The 18,567-nt window shown below is 34.1% G+C and overlaps 4 protein-coding genes across 10 annotated transcripts; 3 read left to right on the top strand and 1 right to left on the bottom strand.

Moving 5' to 3' along the window:
* The first annotated feature begins 470 nt into the window (after positions 1 to 470).
* Positions 471 to 4,528, top strand: LOC108210791 (transcription termination factor MTEF1, chloroplastic-like). Of its 3 annotated transcripts, XM_064085770.1 has the most exons (4): positions 471 to 1,976; positions 2,402 to 3,159; positions 3,291 to 3,690; positions 4,084 to 4,528. In XM_064085770.1, the coding sequence occupies exon 1, from the start codon at positions 471 to 473 to the stop codon at positions 1,656 to 1,658; it is 1,188 nt and encodes a 395-aa protein (XP_063941840.1). In that variant the 3' UTR covers positions 1,659 to 1,976; positions 2,402 to 3,159; positions 3,291 to 3,690; positions 4,084 to 4,528. The 3 variants fall into 3 exon arrangements, with proteins under 3 accessions (XP_063941840.1, XP_063941839.1, XP_017237381.1); XM_064085769.1 differs by having other exon boundaries at positions 2,402 to 3,690; XM_017381892.2 differs by lacking the exons at positions 2,402 to 3,159; positions 3,291 to 3,690.
* Positions 2,719 to 3,628, bottom strand: LOC108210698 (protein TRANSPARENT TESTA 1). Its single transcript, XM_017382123.2, has 2 exons — positions 3,254 to 3,628; positions 2,719 to 3,147 (listed from the first exon to the last, which is right to left on the bottom strand). Exons 1-2 carry the CDS (start codon positions 3,626 to 3,628, stop codon positions 2,719 to 2,721), a joined length of 804 nt encoding a protein of 267 aa, XP_017237612.1.
* A 618-nt stretch (positions 4,529 to 5,146) lies between the features above and the next one.
* LOC108204973 (uncharacterized) lies at positions 5,147 to 11,058 on the top strand. 5 transcript variants are annotated; one of them, XR_010288094.1, is made up of 4 exons: positions 5,147 to 5,288; positions 5,705 to 7,018; positions 8,206 to 8,393; positions 10,812 to 11,058. XR_010288094.1 is itself a non-coding variant. In XM_064085768.1 (4 exons), the coding sequence occupies exons 2-4, from the start codon at positions 5,832 to 5,834 to the stop codon at positions 8,306 to 8,308; spliced, it is 1,215 nt and encodes a 404-aa protein (XP_063941838.1). In that variant the 5' UTR covers positions 5,147 to 5,288; positions 5,705 to 5,831; the 3' UTR covers positions 8,309 to 8,570. The 5 variants fall into 5 exon arrangements, 4 of the variants coding, with proteins under 4 accessions (XP_063941838.1, XP_017230181.1, XP_017230184.1 ...); XM_064085768.1 differs by lacking the exon at positions 10,812 to 11,058 and having other exon boundaries at positions 5,705 to 6,724; positions 6,800 to 7,018; positions 8,206 to 8,570; XM_017374692.2 differs by lacking the exon at positions 10,812 to 11,058 and having other exon boundaries at positions 8,206 to 8,570.
* Positions 11,059 to 16,361: 5,303 nt separating this feature from the next.
* LOC108204974 (patatin-like protein 7) lies at positions 16,362 to 18,436 on the top strand. Its single transcript, XM_017374697.2, has 2 exons — positions 16,362 to 17,435; positions 17,845 to 18,436. The coding sequence occupies exons 1-2, from the start codon at positions 16,509 to 16,511 to the stop codon at positions 18,193 to 18,195; spliced, it is 1,278 nt and encodes a 425-aa protein (XP_017230186.1). The 5' UTR covers positions 16,362 to 16,508; the 3' UTR covers positions 18,196 to 18,436.
* The last annotated feature ends 131 nt before the right edge of the window (positions 18,437 to 18,567 follow it).

Raw genomic sequence — 18,567 nt, 5'->3', positions numbered from 1 at the left:
AATATTATTTTATTAAAATACAACGAAACAATACAAGAAAAGTAAATTCAATTTGATATGTTTTAGGAATTTATTATTTTACAATATTTTAGATGATGGAAATGGGGAATGGCCTTGGAGAGGCTGGATTGACTTATCCTATTTTCATTAATAAATCACTTATTTTGGAAAATAAGACTTTGATGTTTGAAGAGATGAACATATCTTCTGGAAACATCTCAGACTTAATTTTATAAATAAAAAAGTTAAATCCAATGCTTTCAAAAAACAAAAGTTAAATTTAATTTAATATTAAAAACATTGTATAAATATGAATTTGTTTTCAAAATAAGCCCAGAAAATGGCCAAATATGTTTCAAAGAGCACCCACGAACTGAATGCTATCGGAGAGCTGAATTCAACCTCTGTAAGTTCCCATTTGTTTCTGTCCTAATCCACTCTCTATTGCATCTCTCTAGTTTAAATTTACTATGAAGATGCTTGTTTGTATGTTTAAATCTCATTTGCAAACCCTAATTATCAATCATCGAACTCTCCCCAATTTGAATCACTGTTTAATTCGACCCATCTTTCGTAGTTATAGCCCCAAAAGAACCATAGATTCTTCAGAATTCAAGATTTCCTTTCTCAAGAACAAATGTGGCTTATCTGGAAAACACCTAATTCGTGCTTCTAAATGTGTTCATTTTGATTCTTCTGATCACAGACCCGATTCGGTTCTCGAGCTATTCCGAAACTTTGGATTCCCCCAGCCTAATATTACCAGAATCGTTTCTGTTGTACCCCGTGTTCTTCAGTCCTTAAAACCCGAAGAGCTCTTAAAGCCAAAGCTCGACTTTTTGCTTTCTATGGAAATGTCTCATGCAATGGTGGTCCGTATTGTCACCAGAGACCCGCGAATACTCGTTAGAAGTCTCAACAAACATTTAATACCCACTTTTGATCAGCTTAAGGATATTATTGGTTGCGGCCCAAATGCAGTTGCTCTCCTTAAATGCGGTCCTTTTATTTTTACCAACACCGCCGAAGTGTTGCCTAATATTCGGTTTCTCCTTAGACAAGGAATTCCCATTTCTCAAATTTTCAAGTTTGTAAGCCAGTATTCCCGAATTTTGTGCTATCCACATGACAGATTCTGTCAAGTCTTTTTGATGGTCGAGGGCATGAACTTTGATTATTCATCTTCATATTTCATCCATGCTCTCCATGCATTGTCTTTTCACAATGACTCCACATGGGAATCTAGATGTTTGTTGCTTAGAAGCTTTGGTTTCTCTAATGATGAGATCCTTAAAGTGTTCAAGAAATCACCACTGATTATGTGTTATAAGGAGAATCATATTAACAAAAAGGTGGAGTTCTTTCTGAAGAAATTACAGTGGACACCATCTAGGTTGTCATGTAACCCAAAAGTTCTATGCTATAGCTTAGAGAAGAGGACTATTCCAAGGTGTTCAGTTCTGCAAGTTTTAGTCTCAATAAGCAGCACCAGTAAGAGTTACAATATATCAACAATTTTGGCGATAGCTGAGAGAAAATTTGTCAGAGACTTTGTAAGTGTATATAAGGATGAACTACCCGAGGTAATGGAGGCATACAAAGGGAAGATGAAATTTGATGAATACACTTTCAAACAGAAGGGGCTGTTAAAGCTCTAGCCATCAATTATTAATTGGGCACCAGTCACATCACTGAATCAGCAGAAATACCAGGAAGATAATTAATGGGATGAAGAAGTTTTTGTTTTAGACAGTCTAGTCTATCTAGTATGTCGAGTATGCCAAGTTCTTGTAGCTATAGCTTAGAGAAGAGGACTATACCGGGCTGTTTGATTTTGCAAACTTTGGTGTCTAACAATAGCATTCACAACAGCTTCATGTTTACTACGATATTGCAGACTACCAACATGAAATGTTCAAAATACTTTGTAGCTGGTAATGAGGGTGCAGTTCCTTAAGTATTGGATGCAGACAAAGGTAACTTGGAAATACTATGAATGCAATTTTGGATCAAAGGGACTTATTTCAAATATTGATTTAGCACCTGTTGACATTGACTTTGTTTCTATTTTGATGAATCTCCACCATATGCGAATGGACTATAATTAACTCTTCGTGATCTCCACATAATTGCATGTGGTTCAAACTTACATTTTATGGGTTTAATTTTAATATGAAGCTGTTCCAATATCGCTGAAAATGACATCAGTTTCTTTAGTGATGCACTTTTTATTTGCATTACAAATGCTAAAAGTTTTAATTTGTCATGGTCAAGTTTCCCTGTTTAATTGTCAATACGCCGTGGCTCATGAATGCTTAAATTATTTAAGAGCTGCCAATTTATATTCTAATATCTGTGTTTGTGTGTGGAGAATATGTTTATGATGCCGCCCTGTTCATAGGTTTTTATAATATCACAAAATGTTATGGCGCATGGATAATCTTGCACTACTGCGTTAAAGGCAAAATAAATGGGTTCACTGTCAAAGTGGCCAGATTTTCATAGCTGGGATTTCATGTCTAACTTCAGGAAGCTTATGGGGGTTTATATACGGCGATAGCAGTTTGACATAGGAGAGAAATTTTCTTCTTCATGATGAGTTTATTTAAACGTCTGAGAGTTATGCAAATATATATATATATTCTTTCAGCATAAGCTGTAGCCTGTAAGCTGCAATGTTCTGGTAGGCAGAACATTAGCAATATAAAACTGTTAATCTTAAATGAAAACGGAATGATGATACCCCTCATTCATCTCCACCCCATCAAGAGAAGGAGAAATAGGGGCATGACCAGAAATTCCAAAGGCCTTGATATGATCTTTCAGTGACCTTTTATGCTTGAAATCTGAACCGCATGTACAGAGCCAACGTTTCCCACAATTCTTTTCATGGGTTCGCCAGTCCCCTTTTACGGCCAGACATTTGCCACACTTTCGACAACAGAATTGCTTCGTTCCATGCTTCCTCTTGTAATGTGTCTGCAGTGTTCGGAAATCCTTCAATGGCCTGGCCCTCGGGTGATTCAGATTATTCTTGCACCCTTCTTCACAGCAGTAGCAGGGGATTCCTGACATTGCTCGTGGCTGCACTCCCTTCAGCGATTCAGGTCCTTTGCGATATTGTGAGCCATGCCCCCACATGTGCATCTTCCACCAATGGTATATATAACATGCAAGCAAAAACTATTAATGAGGAAGAACTGCAAATTCGAACATATTATAATTTGCATGAAGATCTCTAATCTGAACTAACCTGAAGATTGTTGTGGCGATTGAATGTTTTGTTACAGATGTGGCATGAGAAATTTGTGAAACCGACAAGAATTTGGGCAGGACTTGGTATCCAGTATTTGGTTATTGGTTGATGATGACTAGAGTATCTAGAGCTACTTTCAGAGGTGCTCATTGCAAGCCCGATATGTAAGGTGACATTCAAGTCCTCTTTATCCCCATGACACGACGAGTAAGAATCTTGATCTGGCATCACGGGTTTTGGGGCTTCGGATTGAAGAGAGCTCAGAATTGTGGATGGCAAGGATTCAAGAAAATTTCGAGTTTCCTTGGGAAAGAAGTCAACAAGTTGAGTATGATTATGGTCTAATGTGAACGAACCATCGGAGAGCTCCATAGTGATTTTAACTGCAAAATAACTTGGAAGATACTATATAGGCGCTTATAATCTGGACTCTGGTAAGTTCTTATATACAATAAGTTAAATGCTATCTAGTTGGTGTTTAATGGTGCACTAGAAAATGGGAGAGAATGACAAGACTAGAGACACCAGGCTGAGAGAGATGTTGGTTGAGTACTTAATGATAAATTACTATGTTTAGGGAGTTGGTTAATTGCTTCTATTCCTACACTTTCACTTGAATTAGTACTAAATGATAATACATTATTATTATAGCTGGCCCAAGCCTTCTCTATCTGATGAAAATTCTTCTTCAGTGCTGAGCATATCTACTCTGATTAATTTTCAAACAAACTTTACTACTGATATAGGATTGTTTGCTGAGTAGGAGCACCATAGAATGAGTAGTGCTATTGCTATATACTGAGTGTTTGACTTCTCATTAATTGCAGGCCATTTGTTGTCACTGACACTATGATTCTGAGACGCGTTTTGCTGAAAATGGATATCTGCATAATCAGCGTCCAAGAATTCACAACTTTGTACTTAGAATGGTATTCAGACCGGAGAAATTTTAAGGAGTTCTGTGATTCTGAAGGAAATGGCCTTTTTATCTTTGATTCTTGTATCAAAACGAACCTGATGTATCAGACTCTGTAAGCGGAGATGGCAAGGTGTACGAAAACAGACCATGCCTCTACTCAAAGCAGTGAAGATGCTGCTATATCTGTTTGAACACGAGCAAAGGTGTTCTTTGATCAATCTCTATTATGTGTATTCTCAGCTTTACAATGAAGCTGAAAAACAGCACTATGTTGTCAGCTACTTATGCACTTGACTAGTTAGAGATTTCATATTCTTCTGGACCTTTGGATGCAATCCTATCATTACTTATTATCTCTGCATTCTTCTATTTTTTCTCGAAAGGTTTCTTCAGCGAAAGCTTAGTTTTCTTGCTGTATACAAATATTAATATTTAAATTTTTATAGAAAACGTTTTTTTGAAGAAAATAAGTTGTATACCTAATTTCTTTTACATATAAATCTTAAGATATGTGCTAGATAATATAAAAAATCGTATAAAAATTAATGGGACTGGGCGGTTAAAAAACATGATATTATACTGTATAATAGAATAATATTCAATTTTATGTAATAGAAAAATGTTGTTTGAATATCAGAAGCGAGCTTTTGTATTGCAAATTTAGGGATGGTTTGACTTGTTTGGTTCATGCTTTTATGATATGTTTAGTTCATTTTGAATCATATTTAGTATTTCACTAACATTCTTCAACATATTTCTCAAACCTACAAGATACGACATTTTAATATATGAAACAGAATTCATATCATTTTTTTTTATTTTCATCTTTATTTATATCACTACATTCAAATTATTTAGTATTAAACGAAATTGATGATTCAAATATGTATGAAACATTAATTTTTTTTAAAATTGATTATAATTAATCAAATATTTTAAGTGTTCTCCCAAAAACATCATGATACGTCAAACTCGTGCCACCTGAGATTCTTGATTTCAAACCCGGTACCATCTCTTAAACAAAACGCCCCCTTAAACTTTCTGCGAGTAAAACCCCTTATTTCTCAAGCTTCCTATTCCCCCAACTTGGGGACCATTTTGCTGCTTTTTGCTGTAAGTTTTAAGCTGTTTCGTTTTTTTTTCCTTTCTACTCTCCAACACACACACACACACACACACTTGTATGATGTATCTATGTTTTTGTAGTTATGCTTGTTCATTTGTGTGATTGTCAATTGCAAGCCCTTATCTTCAAGCATGTAACATAAATCTATGTTGGTTAAGGTTTTAGTAAAATTCAAGAAAATGGGCTTCTGTTTATTACATTGACCCACTTAGTAATCTAGGTGTTCGTTCTTTAAGCTTCGGAGACTAAAGCTATGACTAGTGAGAGTTTCATGCTATAACCAAATATTGATGAATGGTGACAACTGACTAAGAGATTTTTTGAATTTGATCAAGAAATCAATTTTTATTTTGGGTTTTGTTATTTGTTATTGAAATGAGTATGGAAATCCTAATGTTTTCAGATTCGTATACTGGAAGATTCAAGACTTGGGGAGGAATGGGTGCATCGAGGTTCTAATCTGCTTCCGTGAGTTTAATTTGAATAAAGATGTGTTCTATGTAGTTTATTGTGTTTACTTCTTCCCCGGAATGATGATGCTTGTTTATCTGTATAAACGTCAATCCAAAACCTCTAATGTCAAGCACGAAACTTTCCACAACTTGAATCAGTGTCTTTTGGGACCCATCATTCGGTGTTATAGAACCAAAAAAATCATCTCCGCTGCAGATCAAACTGCATTTAGAACATTATTTCTGAAGAACAAATGTGGATTATCTGGTGAAGCTGCTATTCGTTCTTCTAAATATGGTCAATTTGGACCATCCGATGTAAACCCCGACAGAGTTCTCAGCCTCCTCCGAACGTATGGATTCACCCAGCCAAGCATTTCTAAAATCTTTTCTAGAGACCCGCGAATTCTTCAATACTGCCCTGAAAAGATCTTAAAGCCGAAGCTCGATTTTTTGCTTTCTAGCAGCCTATCTCAAACCGAGGTAATCGAAATTGTCACAAAAAACCCAAGAATTCTTTGCAGAAGTCTTAACAACCATCTAATACCCTTTTTCAATTTGCTCATGTCATTAACTGGTTGCTACTCAGACGCAGTTGCTGTTATCAAAGCCAAACCACTTATTCTATCATATTCCATTTCAAAAGGTTTTTTGCCAAATGTGGAATTCCTGCCAACAATTGGGGTGCCTCATTCCCAAATTCTGAAACTTTTGTGTTGTTATGCTCAAGTATTAGGCCAACCACATTCCAAATTTCGTAGTCATGTGTTGAAGGTTAAGGAAATGGGTTTTGATCTCACATCTTCCTATTTTATTAGTGCTGTCAAGACATTAACTTTTATTAGTGACTCAACTTGGCATTCCAGATGTGATTTGCTTAGAAGCTTCGGTTTCTCTGATTATGAGATTCTGTCATTGTTCAAGAAACTGCCAGCTTTTATGTGTTTTAGTGATAAGAATATAAGAGGAAGGTTGGACTTCTTTCTAAATAAATTGCGATGGACCCCGTCTAGGCTGTCAACTAACCCGATTGTTATGTCATATAGCCTAGAGAAGAGGACTATTCCTAGGTGTTCGGTTCTGCAACTTTTGGTCTTAAGAAACATCATTACTGAGAGTCTCATGCTATCAACGATATTGGCTATGACCGAACAAAGGTTCTCAAAGGGCTTTGTAACGCTGCATAAGGATGAAATTCCCGAAGTAGTGGAGGCATACCATGGGAAGTTGAGATTTAATGAATACACGTTTCAACAGAAGGCAAGGTAAGTCGTTAAGCTTTTATTCATTTGATACCAGTTATATCATCGAATTAGAAGGGTCATTTAAGTTGTTGGCCTTTCTTTGGGGATACATTGATATGCAACAACAGAATCTATTTTGTCGAGATGTAACTTTATTGCTTTGCTTTACTGAAATTTACCCTTTGGAAATGTATCTGTTTCTCGTTTCTACATTTGGATGCTGACATAAGTATGATATATTATATAGCATTTATTTTTGGGAACTCCTGGATAGGAATATGGTTAGTTGTGTCCAACTGGGATATAGATCATGTAATATAAATTTAAAATGTTCTGTTGCAATCAATCATTCTTTTGTTAAAAATAGATTACCAACGTATGTGTAAGAGCATCTCCAAGAGACTCTTCATTTAGGCTCCTAACTTGAGATTTGAGGAGGGAGAGGCAAAATGTTGCTCCAAGAGACTCTTAAGTGGCTCTTAAATTACTAAGAGCCTCTTGTTTCTCTCTCCTCTCTCCTCAAAGTTAAGAGCCACTACATGGCTCCTAACTTATTTTTTCACAATAAAAAAATCCTTCCCTCCAATTCACCTCTATTTTTACAACTCTTTTTGTTTTGTTTCCCAATATAGTGGGGCCCAATATGAATAAAATATGAAATAGAGAAGAAATATAGAGAGTATTGTTGGAGTGTACACCACTAACTTTGTACTAAATTGCTAAGAGTCACATTGTTTATATTATATTTAGGAGCCAACAAGGAGTCTCTTGGAGATGCTCTAAGATGAACCAATTCAGAGATATTTCCTGATTGAATAAATGACCTCAGTTTATCTTTTTTTTTTCATAAGTTAATATATATTAGATTATTAGTCTGTCTAACCAGGATGTAGATGCTGTGTTATGAATTTACTAAATTATGATGTTTTGATGTTTTAATCTTTTGTTAGATATATAGCTTACCAAATTGAGTCTCTTTGATTCAGTTTATTATTATTGTGATAAAGTCCTTTACTTAACAATTGGAGGTGAACTGGTTCTCTGAATTGCTTCCTAAATATCTTCAGTTTTTCAGCCACTTAATTAATAGTTAACAATTGGAGATGAACTGGTTCTCTGGTGCTATGATATGGATCTCTGCTCACAGTTAGTGTGCCGCAGAATTTGTAACTAATAAGTACTTAAACTATTGTTGGGTGAACTGCAAGACAACTTCGTCGTCTGGGTCTTGATCATTCAGCTTCTATCTACGGGCTAACCAGATGGTGTGTTTGGTCCCCGACTCGAAGGCAGGATCTTGTGAGGTCTTGAAAAGCTTTGTTTTTCCTAAAGATGAGATCTTTTCTACATTCAAGAAACGCTCATTGCCATGACCTACGGTGAACAAGGAAAATAGGTCAGTTTCTATTAGTCCTCTCCATTTGTAAATTATAAGGAAAATGCCCTTGCGACTCATTTGGATAAAAAAAAAAAAAAATTATATATGTGGGATATGTTGTTGTGTTAAAGGGTCTGCAGAATGATTTGATTTGGGCAAGTAATTAATGGTCTCCAATTAGTGCGGATTTCTCCACACATTGTGTTGAATGTTGTGTTCTTTTATTAATTAGTTCTAATAATTTTATTAATTAGTTCATCTCCACACATTAATTAGTTGTGTTAAATGTTTTGTTATTTTATTAATTAGTTCTAACAATTTTTACATTTGTATACGCTGGTTATTCTTTTGCAAGACAAACTAATTAATAAAATAACACATAAAGAGTGTCGACTCATATAAATTAGTGCGGATTTCTCCACACATTGTGTGTGCTAATCGGCCAAATGCTGCATTGCTTTCAAGCTTTTGAAGTATTTAATTTCAAAACGGACAATATTTGAGGAACAAACAATGACAGGAAGTAATAGAAAAATAGGAAGAGATCGTGTAATATATCTTCATCAGTGGATTGGCCAAGAAAAATTAGGGAATATTTCAATAAAGGTTAGAAAGAAGAAATAAAATCAATCCTGCAATCACTCCGGACAAAGCTCTCCAAGTATTTCAAAGCAATCATTTGGTATGACATAAAAATCAAACCTCCAATCGCTCTGGTCAAATTAATTTTATCAAGAAAAATATGTCGTTACTATGAAATTTTTCAGCTTTTTATTTAAATAATTATAGTGTAGATCTTAAATTCCGTTATATATATGCTCAATGCAATGCAATAGACAAGGTATAATACAAAGATGAAGCCATCTGTTGTGTATAAATTACAAGCTCTAATGAATTCATACTTTCAACGCTTCATTTCACTTGTATCTTCTGCTCCCTTCTTCCACATTTATACTTTCCAATCTGCTCGCATTTTCTGCTGCTATGAAGATGATGCTACACTCTGTGTTATTCACTAATAACAACATAATTGTGTGTTGAGTGAGTGTGTGTTGCATGTAGATATGCCTGGCTCCCTGTATGCCGCACGTAGTATCAGTCTCTTGCAGACTGCCTTCTCCGGGTGGCATGCCGGGAGTTGAGCATATTCATATTCATATTCATATGTGTTTGTCTTTCTTCTTACAACTAAATCTACACATTACTCATGAGCTATCTGGTTTTCGAATTTGGTATTGTAGGAGTATTAGTTTGGTATTGTTTTTAGCTGGGGAGCTTTTGGTTTCATGATTTCCATCTTCTCATATGTTTAATTCTTCTATTATCTCATGGTTTACTAGCTATATCTCATGATTTGCGACCATCACTATCTAACACAAGAACAATTAGACAAATGCAAGATTCAGAATAATGAACTGTAATAAACATGTCAATTGTCAACTATGAATTGTACTAACATATGCTGTGTGTTTGCTTGCATGTGTAGTATCCTTGCTTTTTCATATTTATTAATTGCTCTTTCATTTTATTTTTTGTAATGTCGGTCACTCGGTAGCAAGATGTTTGAAAATGAGAGTCTTGAAATATTTAGAATTCACCTCTGGTTTTGTCCAAATCATTGATTTGCTGTTGTGATGCTTAAAGCTAATGGGCTCTTTACATAATAGGCTCTTTGTGTTTAACAATTTTAGTTTTGTTGGGCCTCATTCTGTTCTGCTGGATCCTAGCTTTCTAGTTTTTTACTTTTGGTGGGCTTAAATATTTAAGTTTGTTTTGTGAGGTTTTAAGATTCTTCGGGCCGTGTTGTTTCTGTAAGCAGTGTTTTTTGTTTTGGGTAGCTTTAAGATTTATGTAGGCCTTAATACTCTAAAAGACGAAACTATCATCCAAGTTGGAAAAAATACCAAGTGCAGCGTTCTATCGAGTGTTTTCCGGTGCATGGTGAATTAGACAGTGAAATCACTTTATCTCTCCTTCTCGATGGTTCTTTTCTTCTTTTTGATAAATGATTTTTATATCATGACTTGCAGATAGAAGTTGTTTCTTTCAAAAAAATTTACTCCCTCCGTCCCATTTTATCCCATTTTATGTGAAGTTGTTTGACTTTCATGAAGATTAAGCGAAAGATAATATAAAAAAAAAAAATTAGTTGAAAAATGGGTAAAGTAATAGGAATAATCATAATTTAATGATAAATTTAAGATAGCGGAGTAAAATATATATTATGTGTGACAAGTGTTTATATAATAAACGCTATGAAAATTTTTTCATTAATGAAAAACTTTTTGATGATTTTTACGAAAGAAAAAAGAGGGGGAGAGAGTTTGAGAGCGGTACTTAAGGAAATGCAGCTTATATGTAAACTTAAATCCTCCCTTTGTTACTTATCGTGACAAGTGCTTAATCTTTTTTAATTTTCTATGGACATTGGTGCAGGTGTTTGATGACCGAACAAAACAAATGGCTAAAAACTACAAAAGCGGGACGAGTTAGCTTGAAGTTTATTCTCAACTATCCATTTCAATCAACACAGAGACAGACTAATAATGGAATCTAACTAACCCTATATTTTAACATTCTAATTAACGTATATGATTAAGAGACAATCGTTGTGCATGTAAATTGTAAAGTATGTGGAGTGAACTTAGACGTGAAGATCAATTCATAATTTTATCATAGGCAGCTTATTATAAGGAGAGTGACACTCCATAATAATGCTAGAAGAGTCTCAGATGAGACACTATCAATAATTAAAAGACTACCAATATTAACATAATAATCTCCATTATTTTATTTTTGTATATGACATGCAAAGACTACCAATATTAACACACGAAGGAGAAATAGGGGCACACGAAGAATCTAAATATGGTAGAGTGTTATTTTCATATATGAATATAAAAAATGCTCCATTTTTCGTGGTGTCTGTCTTCGAGACCATAACATTCTCTTTCAGAGAGAATGATCACAATATGAAAATGTCGAATAACTTATAGATGATACTCCCTCCGTTTCAAATTAGATGTCCACTTTCAAAAAATCACACAGTTTAGGAATAGGAAATATAAATAAGAGAAATGTGGAGGAGAATTGACTTAGGAAATATGATTTTGCATTGAAAGTTGAAGGGGACAAGTAATTTGAAACAAACAATTTTTTTGAAAGTGGACATGTAAATTGAAACGGAGGGAGTATAACAATGTCTTACAATTAATAAATATAACGCATGTTGCGGTGTAGATTCAGAGATTTTTTTTTTTTTTTTTTTTGACAGAAGTATAGATTCAGAGATTGATGGTATCAAAAAGGTGATATTGTAATTGATAGTCGCGGATGAATATACGAAATTAATGCAAATTATGCTTCGTATTCCCTCTTCTCTGTGAAAAATAATTAAAAGTAATATTCCCTCCACTTTTTTTAGTTGTTAAATTGATCAAAGTTTGTTTGACTTTATATATATTATATAATTGATAAAATATTTAAAAAAATTATTAAAAAAATACATACAATCAATATAATTTCCAATGAGTGATAAAAAAAAAGCATATACAATCTATTTTTAATATAATTTAAAAAAATTGTTCTTAAATGAGTGATTAATACTACATCCGTCCCTTTTTACTCGTCACTTTGACTTTTTGCATGTAACTTAAGGTGATTAAAAAACATAATTCCGCTCATTTTTTTAAAAAAATTTCATTTTATGAATAAAAATATAAACTATAAACTTTAATTCAGAAATAGAAAATTTTAAAAATAATAAGTAGAAATATGTTTTTTAGTCAACTTAAATTACGTGCAAAAAGTCAAAGACAAGTAAAAAAGGACGGCGGTTGTAGTAATTAACCATTGATCTATGTACGTATCTCGTCAAAGATTAAATTTCCAAGTAAATAATTAATCATCTAACTATCAATACTGCTTCCGTTTCAAATTACATGTACACTTTCAAAAAATCACATAATTTAAGAAAAATGGATTTTGAGAGAAAAGAGGTGTATTGAGTCATTAATTGAACCTAATATGTGGTGTATGGTTGATCTTGAAAATATAAATTTGAAATATGTGAAGGAGGGTTGATTTTGGAAATATAAATTTACATTGAAAGTTGAAGTGGACAAGTATTTTGAAAGAATTTTTTTTTCTAAAATGGACATGTATTTTGAAACGGAGGGAGTATTGTATGCCTTTAAACGTATACATTTATCATTTATGTTTCACAATAATTATAAGTTAGGTGCAAACAATCATACTATTTTAACTCCTTATTAGATTCATTTGCTTCCAACTCGAACTTGTCCTTATTCGAAGACAGATGAGAAAAAGTAAAATAAATAAAGATAATGTGCTGAATCCGACAAGAGTGTATGCATAATATAGAGATAAGGACCGTTAAATTTGTGACTTTCTACCTACCGACGGTGTGTCCACTGTCCCATGGCCCCCAACACTATTTAGGTGACAATAAATCGGCGGATTGATTCTGCAATCTTTCGCATACTCCTCCTTTATATGCATAGGCATATAAATATATAAACTCAGATTTATTTATAATGTCTTGTCGTTACAAGATTTATTTACAATCAGATACTCAGATGCATCTGAACCGTCGGTGGTTGAGGATGAACGTTCCGGGAATATAGTTCTTCTCCCCCCTCAAATTTTGCCAGCTTGACAGATTTCTTTAAACAAAAATGATTTTCATACTAAATATAATAAGAACAGATTTACTGATTTAGGATCCAAAATTTAATAATATCAAGTAAATTTTGAAAAATACCAAGAAGTCAATGAAAATATATATTTCATTTCAAATAATAGATTATAACTAATAAGATTTCTAGTCGTCATTTAATTCTCATGTTATCATGTATATATTAATATTTGAATGTTCTATATTTTAATTTAAATTTAAACAAGTTCTCATACTCCCTCCGTCCCAGTGATTAGTATGCGTATGGGAAGTGGCACGGAGGTTAAGAAAAAGTGTAATTTTGTGATGAAAAGTAAGAAAAGTGGGTGAAGTGGTGGGACCCATTAATATTTAATGTGTAAAATGAGTGTGGTGTTAGTAAAATGGTGGGACCTACTAATAATTAATGTATAAAGTGGGTGTAGTGGAAGAAGGTAGTGGGTGTAGTTAAGTTTTTTATATTATAAAAGTTTACTATTTTTGGTATGTATACAATTGATGGGAGGTCCCAAAAAGGAAATTGTATACAATCTAGTGGGACGGAGGGAGTATTTCTTATTAGATCGGCCCTGAGCATATCAAAATTTTCTTTAAACGAAAATTTCAACTAGTTAAGATATTCTATATTAACTCTTGTTGGAGAGTAATGGGTTACCATCTCCAACCCCCGACTCTTGTTGGAACATCAGAGGAAGTTGCGACTTGCGCGGTGTTGGTCAGAGGATCCTCATACATAGTCATTGAGAGTATGAAATTATTATGCAAATATGTCAGAGATTCATAGTGTATATGCGAGCTGTATGAATCGACAAGATCAGCTACATCGATCTTATTTACTTTACATTAACTCTCTATGTCGTACAGTCGTAACAACATGTCCTATATTTCACGTGTCCCAGCCTTTGTCATTTATTACTACTTCTAACTACTCGTACGAATTATACAGGTACACGGAGTACGTACGCACAAGCACACGAGTTTTTTTACTACTTTCAAGTCAAGCACCAAAGTTTCTCTTGAGGAAGAATTTGTTTGGAAAATGTTGATTTTTAACTCTTATTAACATCCAAGTGTTTATTTCGACTTGATGTTTTTCGAGTGGCTCTAGTGTCAAGAATTACTTCATTTGACTTCTATATGGTATCCAGAGTCTAATGCTCTCAGGATATATGGGCCTGTTCGGGGCCAAGGAGTAGAAGCATCTTCTTGCCTCTCTTTTTCTTGATCCGTTTTTCCAAACATTTTGTTAATTTATTTACTTCTCACTTTTACTCTAATTTTTTAATTTAAGCAAGAAATCACTTCTTTTAAGCTAACCCAAACAGCTCTTATATATTATCACTTTTATATTTATGCAGAGGAAATAATATAGAGTGAAAAATAACGAGTTAAAATTAATTACGAATTGATTAATTTAGAGGTTACAAAATTGAATTAACTTGATGATAATAATTTTAATTAGCTTGGTGATTTGGAGATTTGACTTTCTAATCTCCATAAACTGACTCCTTTGCATCTTTGTTTGATACATCAAAAAATATACTTTCATATTTTTTATATCTTCTTTCTTGAAGTTTTAGGTCCTATTTAATGAGATAGAACCGGTTTCTATACGATTCGTAAGTATTTGATATCTCCGTTATTTGTTTGATTCTGGGAGATGAAAAGCTTACAGATCTTCAACGAAGAAGAAATTTCTTTATTTGAATTTCAAATGTGATGAATTTATTTTTTTTGATTGATCGATTTCAATTACTAATTTATCTTATTATGCTTTCTATAATAAGTAAATTTAAATGAAAATGATAAAAATGAGAGAGACTTTTTGAAAGAAAAAATAGGGAATGTAAAATCATTATAATTTGAGAAAAAACTAACATAAGAGACAATTCAGTATTAATTTAATCTTGTGTATTATAAGTAGTTTTTATCTTTCTAAGTCTCTTGATTGATGATATTCAAAATGTTAGGTGTCCAAAAAAGTTCCTAATTTTTTTTCACAAATCTTGTTGATAATGTCTGAGTGGTTCAACTTGTAATAATAATAATAATAATTTATAATCTTTCTGTCTTGTTATTTTTATGAAAAAATTAAGACAGAATTTGAAATACATAGTCCTGATTTTCATCAAAATCTGATAAAATTACGGCGGTGGAAGGACAAATAACAGTTTGATCAAGAAACTTATAGTTGAACAAAAAGTGGAAAGATCATTTTTTTAAAACTATTTCTACATTTTTTTATGTCGCGGCCCACTATGAGGTTGTTTGACTGAATTTAAAATAAAGATTTCTTACTTAAGATAAAAAAGTGAAATATAAGTGAGAAGCAAATGAAGATTTATGAGTAATTAAAGTGTTTGGGAAAGAAGTAGAGTCTTAACTTTTAACACAAATGATACAAATAACTATATCTAACTTATAAATCCACAAGTCGGCCGGGTTTTTAAGTCCGGCCAAACGCCTCCCGTAGAAGTTGTGATCAGGAATTTAAAAATGGAGGCAGTAAATATTTTGTTATGATGTGTCCGACAAACTTTAATGAAAGTTGAAACCAATCAAATAGTAGGAGCTTCTATTTATCTTTCTCTCAAAAATAACGGGGCCGTTTGGTTAAGGGTATTCAGGAAAGGGAAAGGTAATCAACCTAGGTAATCAACCTGATTGATTCCCTTTGTACCTGATTGATTCCCTTTGTACGTGTTTGTTTTGTAAAAATCAGCAATCCCTTTCCTCTTTTTTAGTAATAGGTTTACCCAATAATGCTCCTAGCTCATTCCCCACCCCCAACTAGGTATTTGGATTCCCTTTCCTCATCTTTTTTCTATTTTGAGTTATAATTCATATTTTAAACAATGAAAATACAAGATTATCATATAAAGTATTTTTAAGAATTAAAAATATTTTTTAATTTAGTTTTTTAAATTAAATATAATTGTGACATAATTCACATGTTAATTTATTTTAAAAAATTAATAGTATGACTAAATAAATTGTATTAATTTATTAGAATGTAAATAAATTATCTTGTTATAGATATGAATACATTTAACTCTTTTGAAATTATATAATATTAAAAAAATCGAATATAAAATTAATCACACAAATTTCCATTCCGTTTCTGCAACAAAACCAAACAGGTAAAACAATTCAGCATCATTCTTTTCCTTTCTCAGCGTTTCCCTTTCTGGATTCCATTCCGTTTCCCCGAATCGAACCAACGGCCCCTAAAGTTACACAACTCACAAGTCACAGGTAACAACTAGTCAACTACCCCCACGCTTGCTCATTTCTTTTCAGTTTTCACTATATAACCTCTGCTCCTCCTCTCTTCATTTCTCATTCCTTTCCCATTCTTCATTCACACACCTTCAGACACTGAGACACAAGCTCATCCTATATAACACAGTCCCTAGCCAATTTCTCACAAGTACAAAATGGCTGCTGCACTTTCGATGCTCGAATCCAACTACGAAGCAGACAAGCTCACTTACGAAATCTTCTCTATTCTAGAAAACAAATTCCTCTTCGAAAACAAAAACCCTCAATTTTGTTTACCTAAACAAACTGCATTGCCGCTTGAGAAGCTCAAATCCGGCAAACACATCACCGGAAAAGTCAGAATTCTCTCCATCGATGGCGGTGGCGCAACCAATGGCCTTCTTGCTGCTAAATCTCTCGTTCACCTTGAATCAAATCTTCAGCGAAAATCTAACAACCCAAATGCGAGAATTGCTCATTATTTTGACGTTGTCGCCGGCTCCGGCGCCGGCGGTGTTCTCGCCGCTTTACTTTTTACTGCCGGAAAAGATGGCAGGCCCATGTATTCTGCACAAGACGCTCTAAACTTCATGGTAGAGAATCACGGCAAAATCTCGCGATCATCGCCGGAAGGGATTTTCCGGCGGGTTTTCAGGTCATCGGAGAGTGTGCTCGGCAAGACTTTCGGTGATTTGAGTTTGAAGGACACTATGAAGGCCTTTCTAGTGCCGTGTTATGATCTCAACTCCTGTGGGCCCTTTGTGTTTTCCCGCGCGGATGCTTTGGAAATGGACGGCTATGATTTCTCCATCAAGGACATGTGTGCCGCCACGTCAGCAGTACAATCGGTCCGTGTGAAGTCGGTTGATCGGAAAACGAAGATTGCGGCGGTCGGCGGTGAGGTTGCTATGAACAACCCCACCGCGGCGGCGATCACGCATGTTCTTAATAATAAGCAAGAGTTTCCGTTTTGTAATGGGGTTGATGATTTGTTGGTTGTTTCTTTGGGCAATGGTGAGTCTTTTTCCGGTGGAGTTGCCGGAAATGCAACGCCATTGCGATCGGCGGTTGTTAGGATCGCCGGAGATGGAGTCGCCGACATGGTACGTACACTTACATATTTACTGGTAAATTATGTCGTTTATTAAATAGAAAATTATATGTGACAATAATGGTACGAATAATAAATCATTGTGAAAAGAGGATCACCTAACAACTTTAAAACAGTGTGGAGACTGGAGAATCTTGTCGGTAGAGTAAAATGTATCAACAGAAATTGAATTAGAGCGGGTTAATTGATTTTTCGTCATCTTTCGATAACAAGAGGTTGAAAATTCACAAAATATCCTCGAAAACCAGCTGTTTGTATAGTGTTGAGGAGAGTACTGTGATTCGGTTATAGTTTCTGAAAGAAAGAAATGCACTAATAAAAAAAAGTATGCTAATTCTAACTTATAAATTTGACTCAAGCATGATTGTTTATGCTAAATATGTTTCCGATTGATCTTAAAGGTTGATCAAGCGGTATCCATGGCATTTGCGGACTGTGGAACAAGTGACTATGTCCGAATTCAGGCGAATGGCACGGTTGGGGCCAGTCAGGGTAGCTTAAAAGGTGACAAGAAAGGCTTGTTGTCGAGAGTAGAGGAGATGTTGAGGATGAAGAGCATCGAATCCGTGTTATTTAAAGGAAAGAAATTAGCCGATGGTTCGAATTTGGATAAATTAGAATTATTTTCCACCAAGTTGATCAAGGAGGAAGAGAGAAGAAAGACGAGCATCTTACCAGCCGTGGTGTTAAAACAGGCTGGATCGCCGAGAACTTCGTCTGCAACTACTCTATCAACAACATCTTCTAATTAATTTAGCTGAATTTGATATTAAATTTAGTCGAGTTGAGTTAAAGTCGAGTTACATTATTACGAAACACAGCAGTACGTATGAGGTTGTGAGTGGATACATTATAGACGAATATGTAATTGATAGATATATGGTTTTATTGAATTTGAATCCGTTATCTAGGTATAAAAATATATGTATAGGTAGGATTTAAAAGAGGTAATTAAAGAAGAGGTAGAAGTTGGAGTGATTACAGTTTCATGTACTTATTGGTTATGAAATGCTTATGTATCCCTGTAAATTTTAGCTTAGCCAAAAAAGAGGAAGAAAAAAAGTAACGTATTCTAAGGGTTGAGTTGTTAGATATGAATGTATTTGGCTAATTAGAGTTGAACA

This window comes from Daucus carota, chromosome 1 (genome assembly GCF_001625215.2).
Source record: "Daucus carota subsp. sativus chromosome 1, DH1 v3.0, whole genome shotgun sequence".
NCBI lineage: Eukaryota > Viridiplantae > Streptophyta > Magnoliopsida > Apiales > Apiaceae > Daucus > Daucus carota.
Note: the sequence above shows the minus strand (reverse complement) of the source record. Positions and strands in the feature narration are given on the sequence as shown.

Bases quoted from the DNA above. Each gene is read 5' to 3' on its own strand.
- LOC108204973 (XM_017374692.2), top strand. From the start codon at position 5,832: ATGATGATGCTTGTTTATCTGTATAAACGTCAATCCAAAACCTCTAAT. The intron at 7,019-8,205 runs GTAAGTCGTTAA...GTGAACTGCAAG, and splicing joins ACGTTTCAACAGAAGGCAAG to ACAACTTCGTCGTCTGGGTC.
- LOC108210791 (XM_017381892.2), top strand. From the start codon at position 471: ATGAAGATGCTTGTTTGTATGTTTAAATCTCATTTGCAAACCCTAATT.
- LOC108210698 (XM_017382123.2), bottom strand. From the start codon at position 3,628: ATGGAGCTCTCCGATGGTTCGTTCACATTAGACCATAATCATACTCAA. The intron at 3,148-3,253 runs GTTAGTTCAGAT...CATTGGTGGAAG, and splicing joins ATCGCCACAACAATCTTCAG to ATGCACATGTGGGGGCATGG.
- LOC108204974 (XM_017374697.2), top strand. From the start codon at position 16,509: ATGGCTGCTGCACTTTCGATGCTCGAATCCAACTACGAAGCAGACAAG. The intron at 17,436-17,844 runs GTACGTACACTT...TTGATCTTAAAG, and splicing joins GAGATGGAGTCGCCGACATG to GTTGATCAAGCGGTATCCAT.